General features: G+C 41.1%; 1 protein-coding gene and 1 long non-coding RNA gene across 7 annotated transcripts in view; one reads left to right on the top strand and one right to left on the bottom strand.

The window, feature by feature from the left end:
- The window catches only part of EXOC7 (exocyst complex component 7), a 30,824-nt gene extending 26,309 nt beyond the window's left edge, over positions 1–4,515 (bottom strand). For 3 of the 6 annotated variants that reach the window (XM_069076322.1, XM_069076324.1, XM_069076325.1), the window contains exons 1-2: positions 4,297–4,512; positions 3,987–4,052 (exon numbers count right to left, since the gene is read on the bottom strand). In XM_069076322.1, coding sequence (XP_068932423.1) covers positions 3,987–4,052; positions 4,297–4,356 — 126 coding nt within the window. In that variant the 5' untranslated portion in view covers positions 4,357–4,512. Of the gene's footprint in view, positions 1–3,986; positions 4,053–4,296 lie in introns of all 6 variants that reach the window. The other 3 variants (XM_069076326.1, XM_069076321.1, XM_069076323.1) reach the window with 2 other exon arrangements.
- The window catches only part of LOC138152490 (uncharacterized), a 101,888-nt gene continuing 92,885 nt past the window's right edge, over positions 4,510–13,512 (top strand). Inside the window, exons 1-2 of the long non-coding RNA XR_011166115.1 lie at positions 4,510–4,629; positions 6,250–6,336. This is a non-coding gene — a long non-coding RNA (uncharacterized lncRNA). The remainder of the gene's footprint in view (positions 4,630–6,249; positions 6,337–13,512) is intronic.

The following is a 13,512-nucleotide window of genomic DNA, read 5'->3' as shown; positions in this document are numbered from 1 at the left end:
TATATATATATATATATATATATATATATATATATATATATATATATGTTTATATTCCCTTCAACTATTTTCATACTGAGAAAAGTTTCATCAATTACAATTATCGTTTTTCCATGTAGGAATGTTAATAGTTCAACTTTGATAAGTGGCTTATGATTTCTTTTCCCTGTTTACCTTTTCATGCTTCTCTTGCTTCTTGTATCTGAATGTCAAATTTTCTATTCAACTCTGGTTTTTTCATCAAGAATGCTTGAAAGTCCTCTATTCCACTGAATGACCATATTTTCCCTTGAAACATGATACTCAGTTTTGCTAGGTTTGATTCTTGGTTTTAATCCCAGCTCCTCTGCCCTCCAGAATATCATATTCCAGGCCCTTTGATCCCTCAGTGTAGAAGCTGCCAGATCCTGGGTTATCCTGATTTTGTTCCCACAATATTCAAATTGTTCCTTCCTGGCTGCTTGTAATATTCTCTCCTTGATCTGGAAATTCTGGAACCTGGCTATAATATTCCTAGTAGTTTTCTTTTTGGCATCTTTTTCAGGAGGTGATTGGTGGATTCTTTCAACCTCTATTTTGCCTTCTGGTTCTAAAACATCAGGGCAATTTTCCTTGAGAATTTCTTGGAGGATGATTTCTAGGTTCTTCCTTTGATCATGGTTTTCAGGTAGTCCAATAATTCTTTTGCCAATTGAGTTAGTCTATTTTTTAAGGTGTTATTTTCCTCGGTCAGGCTGTTGACTCTCATTTCGTAATTTTCTCGCATCGTTCTCATTTCTCTTCCCAATTTTTCCTCCATTTCTCTTATCTGCTTCTTAAGGTTCTCTATGGCCTGTAACCAGCTCATATTTTCCTTTGAAGCTTTTGGTGCAAGAATTCTGTCTTCTTCCTGTTCCATGCTTTGATCCCTTTTGTCCCCAAGATAGGAGTCTAATGTTGGATTCTTCTGTCTGTTTTGTTTCCTTTGCCTGGTCATGTCACCCCTCAGTCACTTGACCCCTGGGCTTTTTGCCACAATAGGACTCTGCCACCAGACCGGGAGCTTTTGTCCCAAACGCTGGGGTTTTCTCAGCTGCCGGAGGTATTAGTTGGGTGCCCTCTCTCAAGCCTTCACATGCTCTGGCAAGCTGGATGCACACCCCAGGACCTCCACCCTAGACTGCAATCCAGATCCAAGAAGGTTAAAGCCAGAGTGATTACCCCTCAGACTGGTTGCTTGGTTCCCCTACACTTTGCAGGTCAGGAACTGAAGCTGCAGCCTTGCACTGGCTGAGCCAAGGTGGCTCAGTGGCTTCTTGCCCTGGGGGCAAAAGCTGATGCTCTTCCAACTACTGGTCCCAAAGTCCACACTGCACTCACTTTGTCCTTCGCATCTACCGTGTTTCTCCGATAATAAGACACTGTCTTATTAAATTTTTTGGACAGAAAAACACCAGAGGGCTTATTTTCAGGGGAGGGCTTATTTTAATGAACATTGACAGCAATTTTAATAAACAGGTAAATGTGAACAAAAAAATGTACCTTTATTCAATAAGCAAATCACTGGGGAAGAACAGGATGACGCGCTCACTGCTGCAGCTCTGATTGGATGCAGCTCGGAGCGCGGCGTGCATTTCACGGGGGGGGGGGGGGGTGGGTCACAACGGGGGGCCCAAGGGGGGGGGGTGGGGGGGCGGTGCATACAGAGGGTACCATAACGTAGCGTGTAGCACAGGCGATCACCTTCACTACAGTAGCAATCTCAATAGGGCTTATTTTCGGGGGAGGGCTTATTTTCGAGGAATCTTACACAGTAAGGGGAGGGCTTATTTTCGGGATAGGTCTTATTATCAGGGAAACACGGTATGTGTTGATAAATCTGGAAACGGCGCAGCTGCTAGAGATCTAGAGTGCCTCTGGCCAGTGGCTGGTCAGGCCTGCCCTGGGGCTAAAACCTCTGGCTCATGGGGGCCTGGGCTTGGCTCCCAGAGTGCTGTGCTGGCCGATTCCTGCCAGCCTGTCCTCAGTGGGAGGCTAGCCTCTCTGTGTCATTTTGTGGGTTCTGCAGTTCCAAAGTTTGTTTGGAGTCCCCTTTTACATGGATTGGGGAAGGTAGAAGCCAAAGCAGCTTGGAGGTCCTGCTTCTACTCCGCCATCTTGACTCTGCCCCCCTAAACTTCTCTATTTTTTTTTGAAGGTGCTGTCATCCTTCTAGTCATGCAGTAGTATAACTTTGGGTTTTTTTTTTCCCTTTTTTTGAAGGGCATTTGGGGTTAAGTGACTTGCCCAAGGTCACACGGCTAGTGTTCGTGTTAAATGTCTTAGGCTGGATTTGAACTCAGGTCCTCCTGACTCCAGGGCCACTGCTCTATTCACTGCACCACCTAGCCACCCCAGTACTGTAACTTTGGAGCTATCCTGGACTTTTCCCTCTCCCTTATGTTCTTCCCCACAAACTTCAATCAGTTGCCTAGTGCTGTTAATTCTACCTTCAAAATGTAGCTTAAATTTTTCTTCTTTCCATTCACACTTTCACCCTAGTTCAGGCTCTCATCATTTGTCAGAAGTATTATTGTAACAGCCTCCTAATTGGTTTCCTAACTTCTAGTCTCTCTTGTCTCTAATCTTTCAAAAGAGCTGCTAAAATAATCCTTCTAAAAAACAGGGACATCCATGTCCCTCCCCAGCTGAAAAATCTCGAGTGCCTCCATATTGCTTCTAGAATAAAATACAATTTTCTAAAATTTAAAATTTTCCATAGTCTGTCTCTTACCTACCTTTGTAACTTCATTTCATATTATTCCCCTTCACACATTTACATTCTTAGGATGCTATACTGTTCCCACAAGTGCCTGGCACATAGCAAGTGTATTATCTATCTTAATTATTGGGTAATCTATGTTTTGTCTCCACGAATTTGCACAAGCCATGCCCCTTACCTAGTAGGTACTTGCTCTTCAACTCTGCCTCTCAAAATTTCTATCTTCCCTCAAGGATCTGCTCAGTGTCTTTTCTGTCTATAAAGCTTCTTTCATTTCTCCAATTTTTAGTATGTTTTCTCTTCAAATTATTTTTTTATCTATACATATTCTATCACTTGGTAGCTCTTATTTTTTTTTTTTGTTATACATGTACATCATTGCTTACAACCAATTGGTAGCCTCTTGAAGTCAGGCAGTTTCCCTTTGTTTTTGTATCTCCACTACCTAACAAAGTGCCTTGTATACAATGAGTACTTAAATGTCTAAACTGAAATTTGGAGGTACAAAAGTATATAGTTATTGCTTTACATACATATTGTGCCTTTATTACCATACTTTTGCTTAAGTGTGTATCTGTATATGTACACAATCATAGATAAATCTATTCATTCCTGTGCCCATCTAGCCTCCTTTTTAGAAAATAAGCTCAATGAGGGTAGAAGCCACCTCTTCTCTATATTCTATATAGCCTAGTGCAAAGTGTAACACGCAGGTGGATCCCAATCATATTTATTCAGGATACCTGACAAGGACCTAGTAAGGAAAACATCATTAAGAAAGAGTAACCAGCTTCTGACTCCTAACTCAAGAGGTGCAGCAGGTGGGAGGAGTGGGGCAACCTGCAAACGGAAGGTGGCCTCTACAGAACCAAAAATGAGAAAAAAAATTACAGAATCAGAGAATAATGAAATTATAGGGAGCACAGAAAGCCCAAACTGCCAGGGGCCTTAGAGATCAATGAGTCCATTGATCAGGTTACAGATGGGGAAACCGAGGACACCCCTGCGCGATGTAATCCACCGGGTTCCCTGGAATGTATTTAATCTATATACGTTTCTCGCATTAGATTGTAAGCTCCTCAAGGGCAGGCACTGTCTTTGGCCTCTTTCTGCATCCCCCGAGTTTAGCGTGGTGCCTGGCACAAGGTGCTTGATAAAGGCTTGCTGAGTGGGCTGACTGGACGGGGTCAGGGGGCCACAGTCACTGGGGGGGGGGCCTCCAGGGCCGTGTCACCGTGTCACTCACCATGTTCTTGGTGAGCTGGTCGCTCTTCTCCAGGCTGTCTCGGATGAAGGAGAGCGTCTCCTCCTCCTGGGGGATGGATGGATGATAGAGGAGGGCGAGCATTAGTACCCCGCGGAATGGGCAGGCGGGGCCAGGGGAGAAAAGAGGGAAGGAGGAGATCCCACCGCCCCCTCGGCCGCGGGTCCGGGCTGTCATCGCTCCCTCCCGCCTCTCATCCCCTTCCTTCTCCCCGGGATCTTCCCCACCTCCGCGCCCTCCAATCCTTCCTCCATATCCCATGCAGTCCTTCCTCCCTTCTCCTCGGCCTGACCTGCTTCAATTTGTCCTCTATTTCCCGCCGCCGCACGGACGCCTCCTGTGGGGGAATCATCGCCTCTCCGAAAGGGACCGGCCTCGGAGATCTACGATCCCCGCCAGCCTGAGCTTCTCACTCTATCGGACCTTTCCGGAGCGGTCCTCTTCCGCCACCTTCTCTGGCACACCCACTTCCGTCCGTCGCCCGCAGCTTGCCTACCCCACAACAGGAGAAGGCGCATGCGCGCACTCCTCACAGGTGCCCTCTCCCAACTCACTGCGACGGCGCCTGCGCGCAATTCTGGGGAAATCTCTTTGGGTGTTGATAACTGTAGTTTCTCGGAAGTGGGTACGTAAAAATAGTTTTCTCTACCAGGAAAGCCGTCTTTCGAAGGGCAAAACATCACTGCATAAAATACCTCTGATAAAGTTTGATATCCAAGCTCTCTTGAGAACTAATGCAAATCTATGTAGACAGCCGGTGTCACGGTAGAAGCCAAAGTTTACCTCAGGAGGACTTTCCCCCTCCCAACAGAAAGGGGCGGGACTATCTCGGCTCGTTCCTGCCTACGTCCCGGGTGCTTGACTTGGGGGTGGAGCCTTTCCCTTAGGCGGTCTCCCTTTGGTATCCCCGATGGGGGTCAGGGTGTTTCAGAAGGTGGCAATTGTTTCTCCTTACTCGCTCGAGTTCTTATTAGTGAACCAGTCTTCTGCAGGCATTTGTTTGCAGAAGCAAAATTAAAGTCCTGTCCAGTTTAAACTCTTTTTTTTGGGAGGTTAGCTTTTTCTAACCTTTTAAAATAACAGATTATTAAAAAAAAAAAAAAGCCTAACAGTTCACCAAGAGCCCATATCACCTCTGGTCATCAGACCAAAGAAACTTCAGTTTATAAAAATCTATGTATTGAGGTAGTCACCAAAGAATCTTTGATTTATTTTAAAAAAATGTATTTAGGTAGCCACAGCTAGTCCCCTCATTTGTACTCTCTGGATGCCGTAAATATATAGACAATGCAATACAGAGCTTTAATGATGGAGCATAGGCCTTACGTAAAAAGAGAGGAAATCAGAATAAGTAAGAAATTTTAAAAGGATAGTAATAAGTGACTTTTTTTTTTTTTTTACAGTGCCTGTTAGTGTAACCAGTGCAAAGAGACAAAGTTGAGGAAGGGGAAATTAAACCTTTTGGCAGTTTTCCACAGTTTTTTTGTTTTGTTTTGTTTGCTTTTTGGAGGGCAGTTGGGGTTGAGTAACTTGCCCAAGGTCACACGGCTAGTTTTTGTGTGTGTGTTAAGTGTCTGAGGCCGAATCCTCCTGGCTCCAGAGCCGGTGCTCTACTCACTGCACCACCTAGCCACCCCAGTTTTCCACCGTTCTTAAATAACTTTTTGGCTGGCTGGGTGCCTCTCTCCTTGATCCTTTGAGCATCCATCTGAATGGTCCTCTGTAGCAGCAACCACACTGGCATACCCATATGGCTGCTAGCACAGGTTCTTAGATCTGCTTTACTAGGAAAGATTTGAGGGGTCAACAATCTTTTAAAACTACATTCACTAGTTCAGGGGAAAAGTCAGCACCCTGAAAATACAAACAGAAAATACAAGCAGAGAAATAAAGACCAACAGACAAGGCTCTGCCTGCCTGAATCAAAGTAATATTGCTATACGCTCTACATACATCCCTGGATTGAGAGAGCCTTTACATCTGAGCAGTTGGGAGCTCTGAATCTCAACCAGAGAATCACAAGGTCCTTCTCATAAGCTAGCCCCCAAAACAAAATACCAACTCAGAATATATACATACTTCTCAGAGTCAGAAGGCATCACAATCCTCCTGACTCAGTGCCTAATTAGAAATTAGCAAAAGATGTGAAAGCCTTCCTACAAGTAAGCCTCCCCCCAAGCAAGCTGCCTTTAATGGTCGGGGGAAGATGTTACATCCCATTTCAACATTGCATCCTTTTGACCAGGGAGTGGAGGGAGAATGTCAACATCTCCATTGATGGCCCTGTTCAGCTCTTTGGAGTTCCTTTTGGAGACCAGATTCAACACCTCAGGTAAGCATTTTGTTTTTATTCAACTGTGGGTTGTTTTTTTTTTTTTGCCCTTTGTGACCTCATTTGGGGTTTTCTTGCAAAGATATTAGAGAGATTCGCCATTTCCTTTTCCAGCTCATTTTACAGATAAGGAAACTGAGGCAAACAGTGTTAAGTGACTTGCTCAGGGTCACACAGCAAGTGTCTAAGGCAGGATTTGAATTCAGGTCCTCTTGAATCCAGAGCCAACACTCTATCCACTTTACTACCTGGTGCTCAAAATTATTTGGTTATTTTCAGATAAGCATAACCCTGCCCAATTCAAACATATGGAAGACCTCCCCCGAACCTTCATAAGTTGGGAAGGAAACTGTCTCTATGAAACACTGAAACTGACAGACTATGGAAAGATAGTTGTTCTAATTCTACACTTGGAGTTGTGAATTGGTCCAACCATTCTGTTGGCATAGAAGGCAGCGTTTAGAATGCAAATTCTCTGAGGGCAGGAACTGCTTCACTTCTTTCTTTTTATCCTTTGCCCTTAGCACAATATCTGGTACTTGGTAAACACTTAATAAATACTTGATTTATTGATTGTGCTTTTAAAAAAAGTGATGAAAATCAGCATGCCCTTAACCCAGAGATCTCTTTGCTAGGCATATACCTCAGAGAGGTCAAAGATAGAAAGAAGGGTACCATAGATGCCAAAATATTCATAGCATCATTTTTTGTAGTATTGAATGTAGCCTTGGGGTTCTGGACTCCTAGCCCAGTTATAACTATTACAGAGACAAGAGACTCAAGCAGACGTTACCCAAGAGTTCAACAACTGCTGGTTTTTTTTGAATTTGGCTTTGTAGGACTTTATATGTTACAGAATTTTGGAAAAGAGAAGCAGGAAGAGGAGTTTATTTTCTATCTTCTATGATGTGGGTTGAGTAAAGTGGCCGATATCCTGATGCCTGCTCTCGTTTCCACTTTCCTACCTCCCATCTTCTGATGCTTTGGTAGGTGGATATTGCTGTATAGAGTGATTGGAGTTGTAAATTCTCAAGAGCTGATGATAGTTAACATTTGTGAGACAAAGCAGGCATCACAAGGGGCATCTCCCTATTCTCCTGTCTTTATTCCAGGTGAGAGATCAGTTTCCCATTAACTGCCAAATTCATCCAAGTTGCATCTCCTCCCTTCTTGTGAGGAAAAACTGATTCTACCTCTGAAGCGAACAGCCCAAGCTGTTGACTCTTTCCTATCCAATGCATCATTCCCTTTCTTCTCTCTCTCCTCCCACCACCTTCATTGCTCAATGTCCTTTTTTCATCCTCACTTTCTCCTTAAGGAACTTTGGAACCACCCTGGGCTCTAATTGGTGACCTTTCAATTTATATTTCCTGGAACCAGGCTTCTACTCTACTTCTGGACATTCACATGCCTCACTGCATTTCTTTATCTCACCCTTTTGTGCTTTCCAGCTCCCCTTTATGATATATTCCCTAATTAGAATGTAAACTTCCGAAAGTCAGGGATTATTTTACTTGCTTTTTTCTGTATCTCCAGTGATTTTGGCACAGTGGGCACATGGTAAGCCCCTCATAAGTGCTTTATCTCTATTTATGTGTCTACTTATCAATTTCCCTTTTATATTAAAGAAAAGACAATGGCTACTAAATCCTTCTGTTATAATTAATGCAAGTGCACATCAGATTAGGTGAGAGGTTTTTCTTTAGAGGAAAAGAGATGTGTTCCTGTAGCAGCAAGCACCCCAAGCGTGCTCAGGGTGGCTGCCCATACAGGTTCTTAGATCTGCTTTGTTAAAGGAAAGCAACTCAAAATGGGTTAACAAGCTTACTTTAATCAGTCAGACATATATCGTTTACCTTGTTCAGGGGAAAAGGTCAGCACCCTGAACTTCAAAGTATACAGGCAGAATTATCAAGACAGAAACAGATCAAGTAGACAGATTTCCAAACTGTCCAACCATTACATCCATACCCAGTCAACATCTGGGTTTACACATCTGAGTTTTTCAAAGCCAGGGGGCTCTGGACAACGGCTTCCCAGAATCCAGATCAAATCACAGAACACTTCTCAAAGTGAGCCCCCAAAACAAAGCCTCACATCAGGGCTTATATAGCCTTCTCCTGGCTCAGAGAATGTAACAACCTTATTGACTCACTGGCCAATCAAAAAGTATCTACTGAAAAACAAGCCTCCCACCCCAGGCTCCAGGTGCACTTTAGCCTAGGGGCAGGGAAGATCTTCCAAATTTGCATTCCCATTACAATTCCCTATTCACCTCAGTGGAGGTGTGAAAGGAGGAGGAGACATTGACTTCATTTGAGTCAAACACAAGTTTCCACAGACAGGAGAACCTTTAAGCAGAATGACAATAATATATGCTCATAGACCTAATAAAGGTAGACTCTTCAGGCAAAAGTGAGCTAGTCCATATGCTACTGAAAAGGCCACTGAGGTCCAGGGGACTACAAGCTCCTTCCTGCAATAGCTCTTGACTCTGTGCAGGTCTTGCAGACTATATAGCCTGAATCACATGACAAATGTGTATGCAAAACCTAGAGATGCAACATGGTGGTGATGAAACTCTTGAGGAAACATATTCTACATTTACATATTCTTTGATCAGCGTAAGGCAAAGAAACTTCCTGACTTTAGAGTCAGAGTATATTCCCAATGACAGAGAATAATTCAGAGAAGTATGGCAGTATCTAGGAAGGAGGATAAGATTAGTCTGCAGGAACCAGAAATAGCTCTGAGCTCAATCTGCTTATCACTAGTACTGAGTCTTGGCTGCTACCACCATAGTGAGCAAATATGTGAGGCAAATGCTAATAGAGATGGAAGATTGCGGCACCTCTGCAAAGCAGAGCTCAACTTTCATTGACCTAGGAATAACTTCTTGATTGTCAATGGAAACAAATCAAGAAAGCTACTCTGCAAAGGCAAAAGCAAAGGCAGAAGACTGCAGAAGATCTGACAAGAGATGGAACAGTGGACATTCTTCCTTAGAAAGATAAAGGACTAAGAGAGTGAAGGCCATGAAGAAGGCCTGACATAAGAATACCTCTATTAGGACATACCAAAGAAATAGACCCATTTTTTGTTACAACCGTAGATTAGATAGCTAGATATATGTGGCATGGTTTTAGGGTTCTGATCAGACTCATGTGTAATCTAAATAGGGTGCTCCTCCCTCAGTCTGCTACCTGACATGTTACCATATTTATTCCCATCATCCCAGGTTTTAAGGTAATCCAGTGGTATGTTTGGATGTTTCCTTTATAATTTCTCATTAATTAGGCTGATTTGAGCCCCTACCTCAGTTTATTAAATATTATTTAATAATTAATTAAATGACATAATTATTTAGACATTTAAGTAATTAAATTATGTAAACAGTTAATATTTAGTAAACTGGTGAAACTTATTTTCCCATAAGTCATTGTTCATATCTTTATAAAAACTGCTAATCTTCTAGGTTTAAAGTATTATCATTTGCTAGATAGTTTAACAATGTAATAATAACAAAACAAATAAATAAATTATTATTTGTAATATTTTAGCTGTGAGAAAGATCACGTCCAAAATCACCTCCATTACTACTTTTCTTTGCTTCTTCTTCTTTTTTTTTTTTAAGCAATTGGTGTTAAGTAACTTGCTCAAGGTTACATGGCCAGTTATTTCTGGGTGTGGTGCTAAGTATTTAAGCCTGGGATTTAACCCAGTGTCGAGATGACCTGGGGCTGGTGCTCTTACTCTCTGTGCTACCTGGCTGCCCCTGCTTCTTATTTTTGAAAGAATCCCACCATTCAATAACTCTCAGGATAGTTGTGCTAAAAGAAATGACATGCAAGATGATTTCAGAACAACCTGGAAATACATGAACTGATGCAAAGTGAAGTGAGTAGAATCAGGAGAGCACTGAACACAGTAACAGTAATACTGTATCATGGTCAACTGTGAGTGACTTAGTCATTCTCAGCAATACAATGATCCAAGACAGTTACAAAGGTCTCATGATGAAAAATGCTGGTCACCTCCAGAGAAAGAACTGATGTAGTCTGAATGCAGATCAAAGCATATGTTTTTTCACTTTATTTTTTTGTGGTGGTTTTTTGGGGGTCTGTGTTTTCTTTTATAACATGACAATGTTATACAAAAATATGTTTTACATGATTGCACATATATAACCCATATCAAATCTCTTACTGTCTCAGAGAAAGGGGGAGGGGAGGGAGTAAGGGAAAGAATTTGGAATTTGAAATTAAAATAATAATGTTAACAATTGTCTTTTTACAGGTAATTGGAAAAAATAGTAAAATATATTTTTAAATACCTCTCAGACCCAGGACCTATATGAACACAATTACAAAACACTTTTCACACAGATAAAGTCATATCTAACTAATTGGAAAAACAGTTGCTTGTGGCTGGGTCAAGCTAATATAATAAAAATGACAATTACATATTTAGTGCCATACCAATCAGTCTACCAAAAAATTACTTTATAGAGCTAGAAAAAATAGTAACAAAATTCATTTGGAAGAACAAAAGGTCCAGAATGTAAAGGAAATTAATGAAAAGAAATGCTAGGGAAGGTGGCCTAGACATACCAGATTTTAATCTGTATTATAAAGCAGCAGTCATCAAAACTATTTGGTATTGACTGAGGAATAGAGTAGTGGATCAGTGGAATAAATTGGGTACACGAGACTCAGCAGTCAATGACTATAGTAATCTACTGTTTGATAAACCCAAAGACCCTAGTTTTGGGGATAAGAACTTACTATTTGACAAAAACTACTGGGAAAACTGGAATATAGTATGGCAAAAACTGGACATAGACCATTATGTAACCAAAATCAAATCAAAATGGGTGCACAATCTAGGTATAAAGGCTGATACTATAAGCAGTCTGGGAGAGCAAGGAATAGTTTACCTGTCATATTTATGGAGAAGGGAAGATTTCATGACCAAACAAGAGTTAGAGAGCATTATAAAATGCAAAATGGATAATTTTGTTTACACTAAATTGAAAAGTCTCTGTACAAATAAAGCCAATTTAACCAAGATTAAGAGGGAAGTGGAAAATTGAGAAAGAATTTTTACAACCAGTGTTTCTGATAAAGGCCTCATTTCTAAAATATACAGAGAATTGAGTCAAATCTATAAGAATACAAGTCATGCCTCAATTGATAAATGGTCAAAGAATATGAACAGGCAGTTTTCAGAGGATGAAATTAAAGATATCCATAAGTATATGAAAAAATGCTTTAAGTAACTATTGATTAGAGAAATGCAAATCAAAACAACTCTGAGGTACATCTCACCATTCAGATTGGCTAAGATGACAAAACAGGAAAATGATAAAGGCTGGAGAGGATGTGGAAAAATTGGAACACTAATGCATTGTTGGTGTAGTTGTAAACTGATCCAACTACTCTGGAGAGCAATCTGGAACTATGCCCAAAGGACTATAAATAAATGCATACCCTTTGACCCAGCAATACCACTTCTAGGGTTGTATCCCAAAGAGATCAAAGAAGTGGGAAGAGGACCCGTGTGCACAAAAAAATTTATAGCAGCTCTTTTTTGTGGTGGCAAAGAATTGGAAATCAAGGGGATGCCCATCAATTGTAGAGTGGTTGAATAAGTTGTGGTATATGAATGTAATGGTGCTATAAAAAATGAGGAGCATACAGACTTCATAATGACCTGGAGAGACTTATATAAACTGATGTTGAGTGAGAAGAGCAGAACCAGGAGAAATTTGTACATAATTACAGACACAACATATGTGTGATGACTAACTTTGATAGACTGGGCTCCTCTCAGCAATGTAAGGTTATAAGACAACTCCAAAAGACTCATGATGGAAAGAGATTGAAGCAAACTACTTGCTCTCTTTCTTGTTTTGTTTTGTTTCCTCTTTCCCATTATTCATTCCATTGGTTATAATCCCTCTTTACAACCTGACTAATGTTTAATGTGAAGGTATTTGTAGATCCTATATTTGATCACATGCTTCCATGGTGGGGGGGGGGGGAGAGGGAGAGGGAGAAAATTTGAAACTCAAGGGATTGTGGAACTGAATGTTGTAAACTAAAAGTAAATAAATTTTTAAAATCTCTCAGGACAGAAGTCAATTTTTTCTAGAATTTTCTTCATTATGATCCCCCCCCCCCTTTTTTTTAAACAAAGTCAGTCAATCAACAAGGACTTATAAAGTACTTACTGTGTGCCAAGTGCTAACCAGTTCTCTCAGGAAATATGTTTTCTTCATCCTTTTTCTCTCTATATCTCTTCAACGTGACAGAAAAAAAGTCTCATCAGAGTGACTGTTAATGACATTCTCAAGAATCTATTGCCTCTAAAATATATAGTAAATAACACAAAATTTATAATTGTGGTAGAGACTATTGAAGCTCATGTTATACATATGTTAGATATGCTACTGAAGATAATGCAAAAAAAATTAAAATCTGCATCACTATGGGGAAAAGAACAGGGGGTCAGGGAAAGAGTTCATATGGAAGCCTGAGAACATGTCATTGATTAAATCATTCATTCCTTATGGACTCCTGGGATCTTGTGTAGAGGTGATGGTGAAGACTTGAGGATGTGGACAGTAGTACTGTCTTAGTCAGTGGTTCAATAATCATCTTTAAACACATGATTTTTAGATCTATATATCCAGCCCTAATCTCTCTCCTAAGCTCGAGTCCTGCATTACCAAGTACATTTTACACATCATGAATTAGGTGCTCCAAATTAGATGCTGAGGCATCTCAAACTCAGCATCTCCAAAACAGAATTCATCATCTTTCCCCCAAACCCTCTGTTCTTTACTTTACCACCATCTTCCCAAGTCATGCAGGCTCACAACCTCACTGTCATTCCCAGCTCCTCACTTCCACTCCCCTTACATATGAAATCTAATGTCATTTTATCCTTATAGCATCTGTTATATACATCCTTTTTTCTCTTCTGGTGCTGCCACCATTCTGGTACAGGTTGCCTGGATCATTGACGAAGCTTTCTAATTGGTCTCTCTGACTTAAGTCTTTCCCCATTCTAATTAATTCATCTTCAACTGAGCTGCCAAAGTGTTCGGACCCTGTCACCTCCTTATTCGGTAAACTGCAGTAACTCCCTCTTACCTCTTGGATCAACATAAAA

The sequence above is a fragment of the Petaurus breviceps genome, unplaced genomic scaffold, assembly GCF_028583685.1.
Source record: "Petaurus breviceps papuanus isolate PSGF00001 unplaced genomic scaffold, PetGlider_PUasm1.0 90925, whole genome shotgun sequence".
NCBI classification, from domain to species: Eukaryota; Metazoa; Chordata; class Mammalia; order Diprotodontia; family Petauridae; genus Petaurus; species Petaurus breviceps.
The sequence above is the reverse complement of the archived record's forward strand: the minus strand, read 5'-3'. Positions and strand labels throughout refer to the sequence as shown.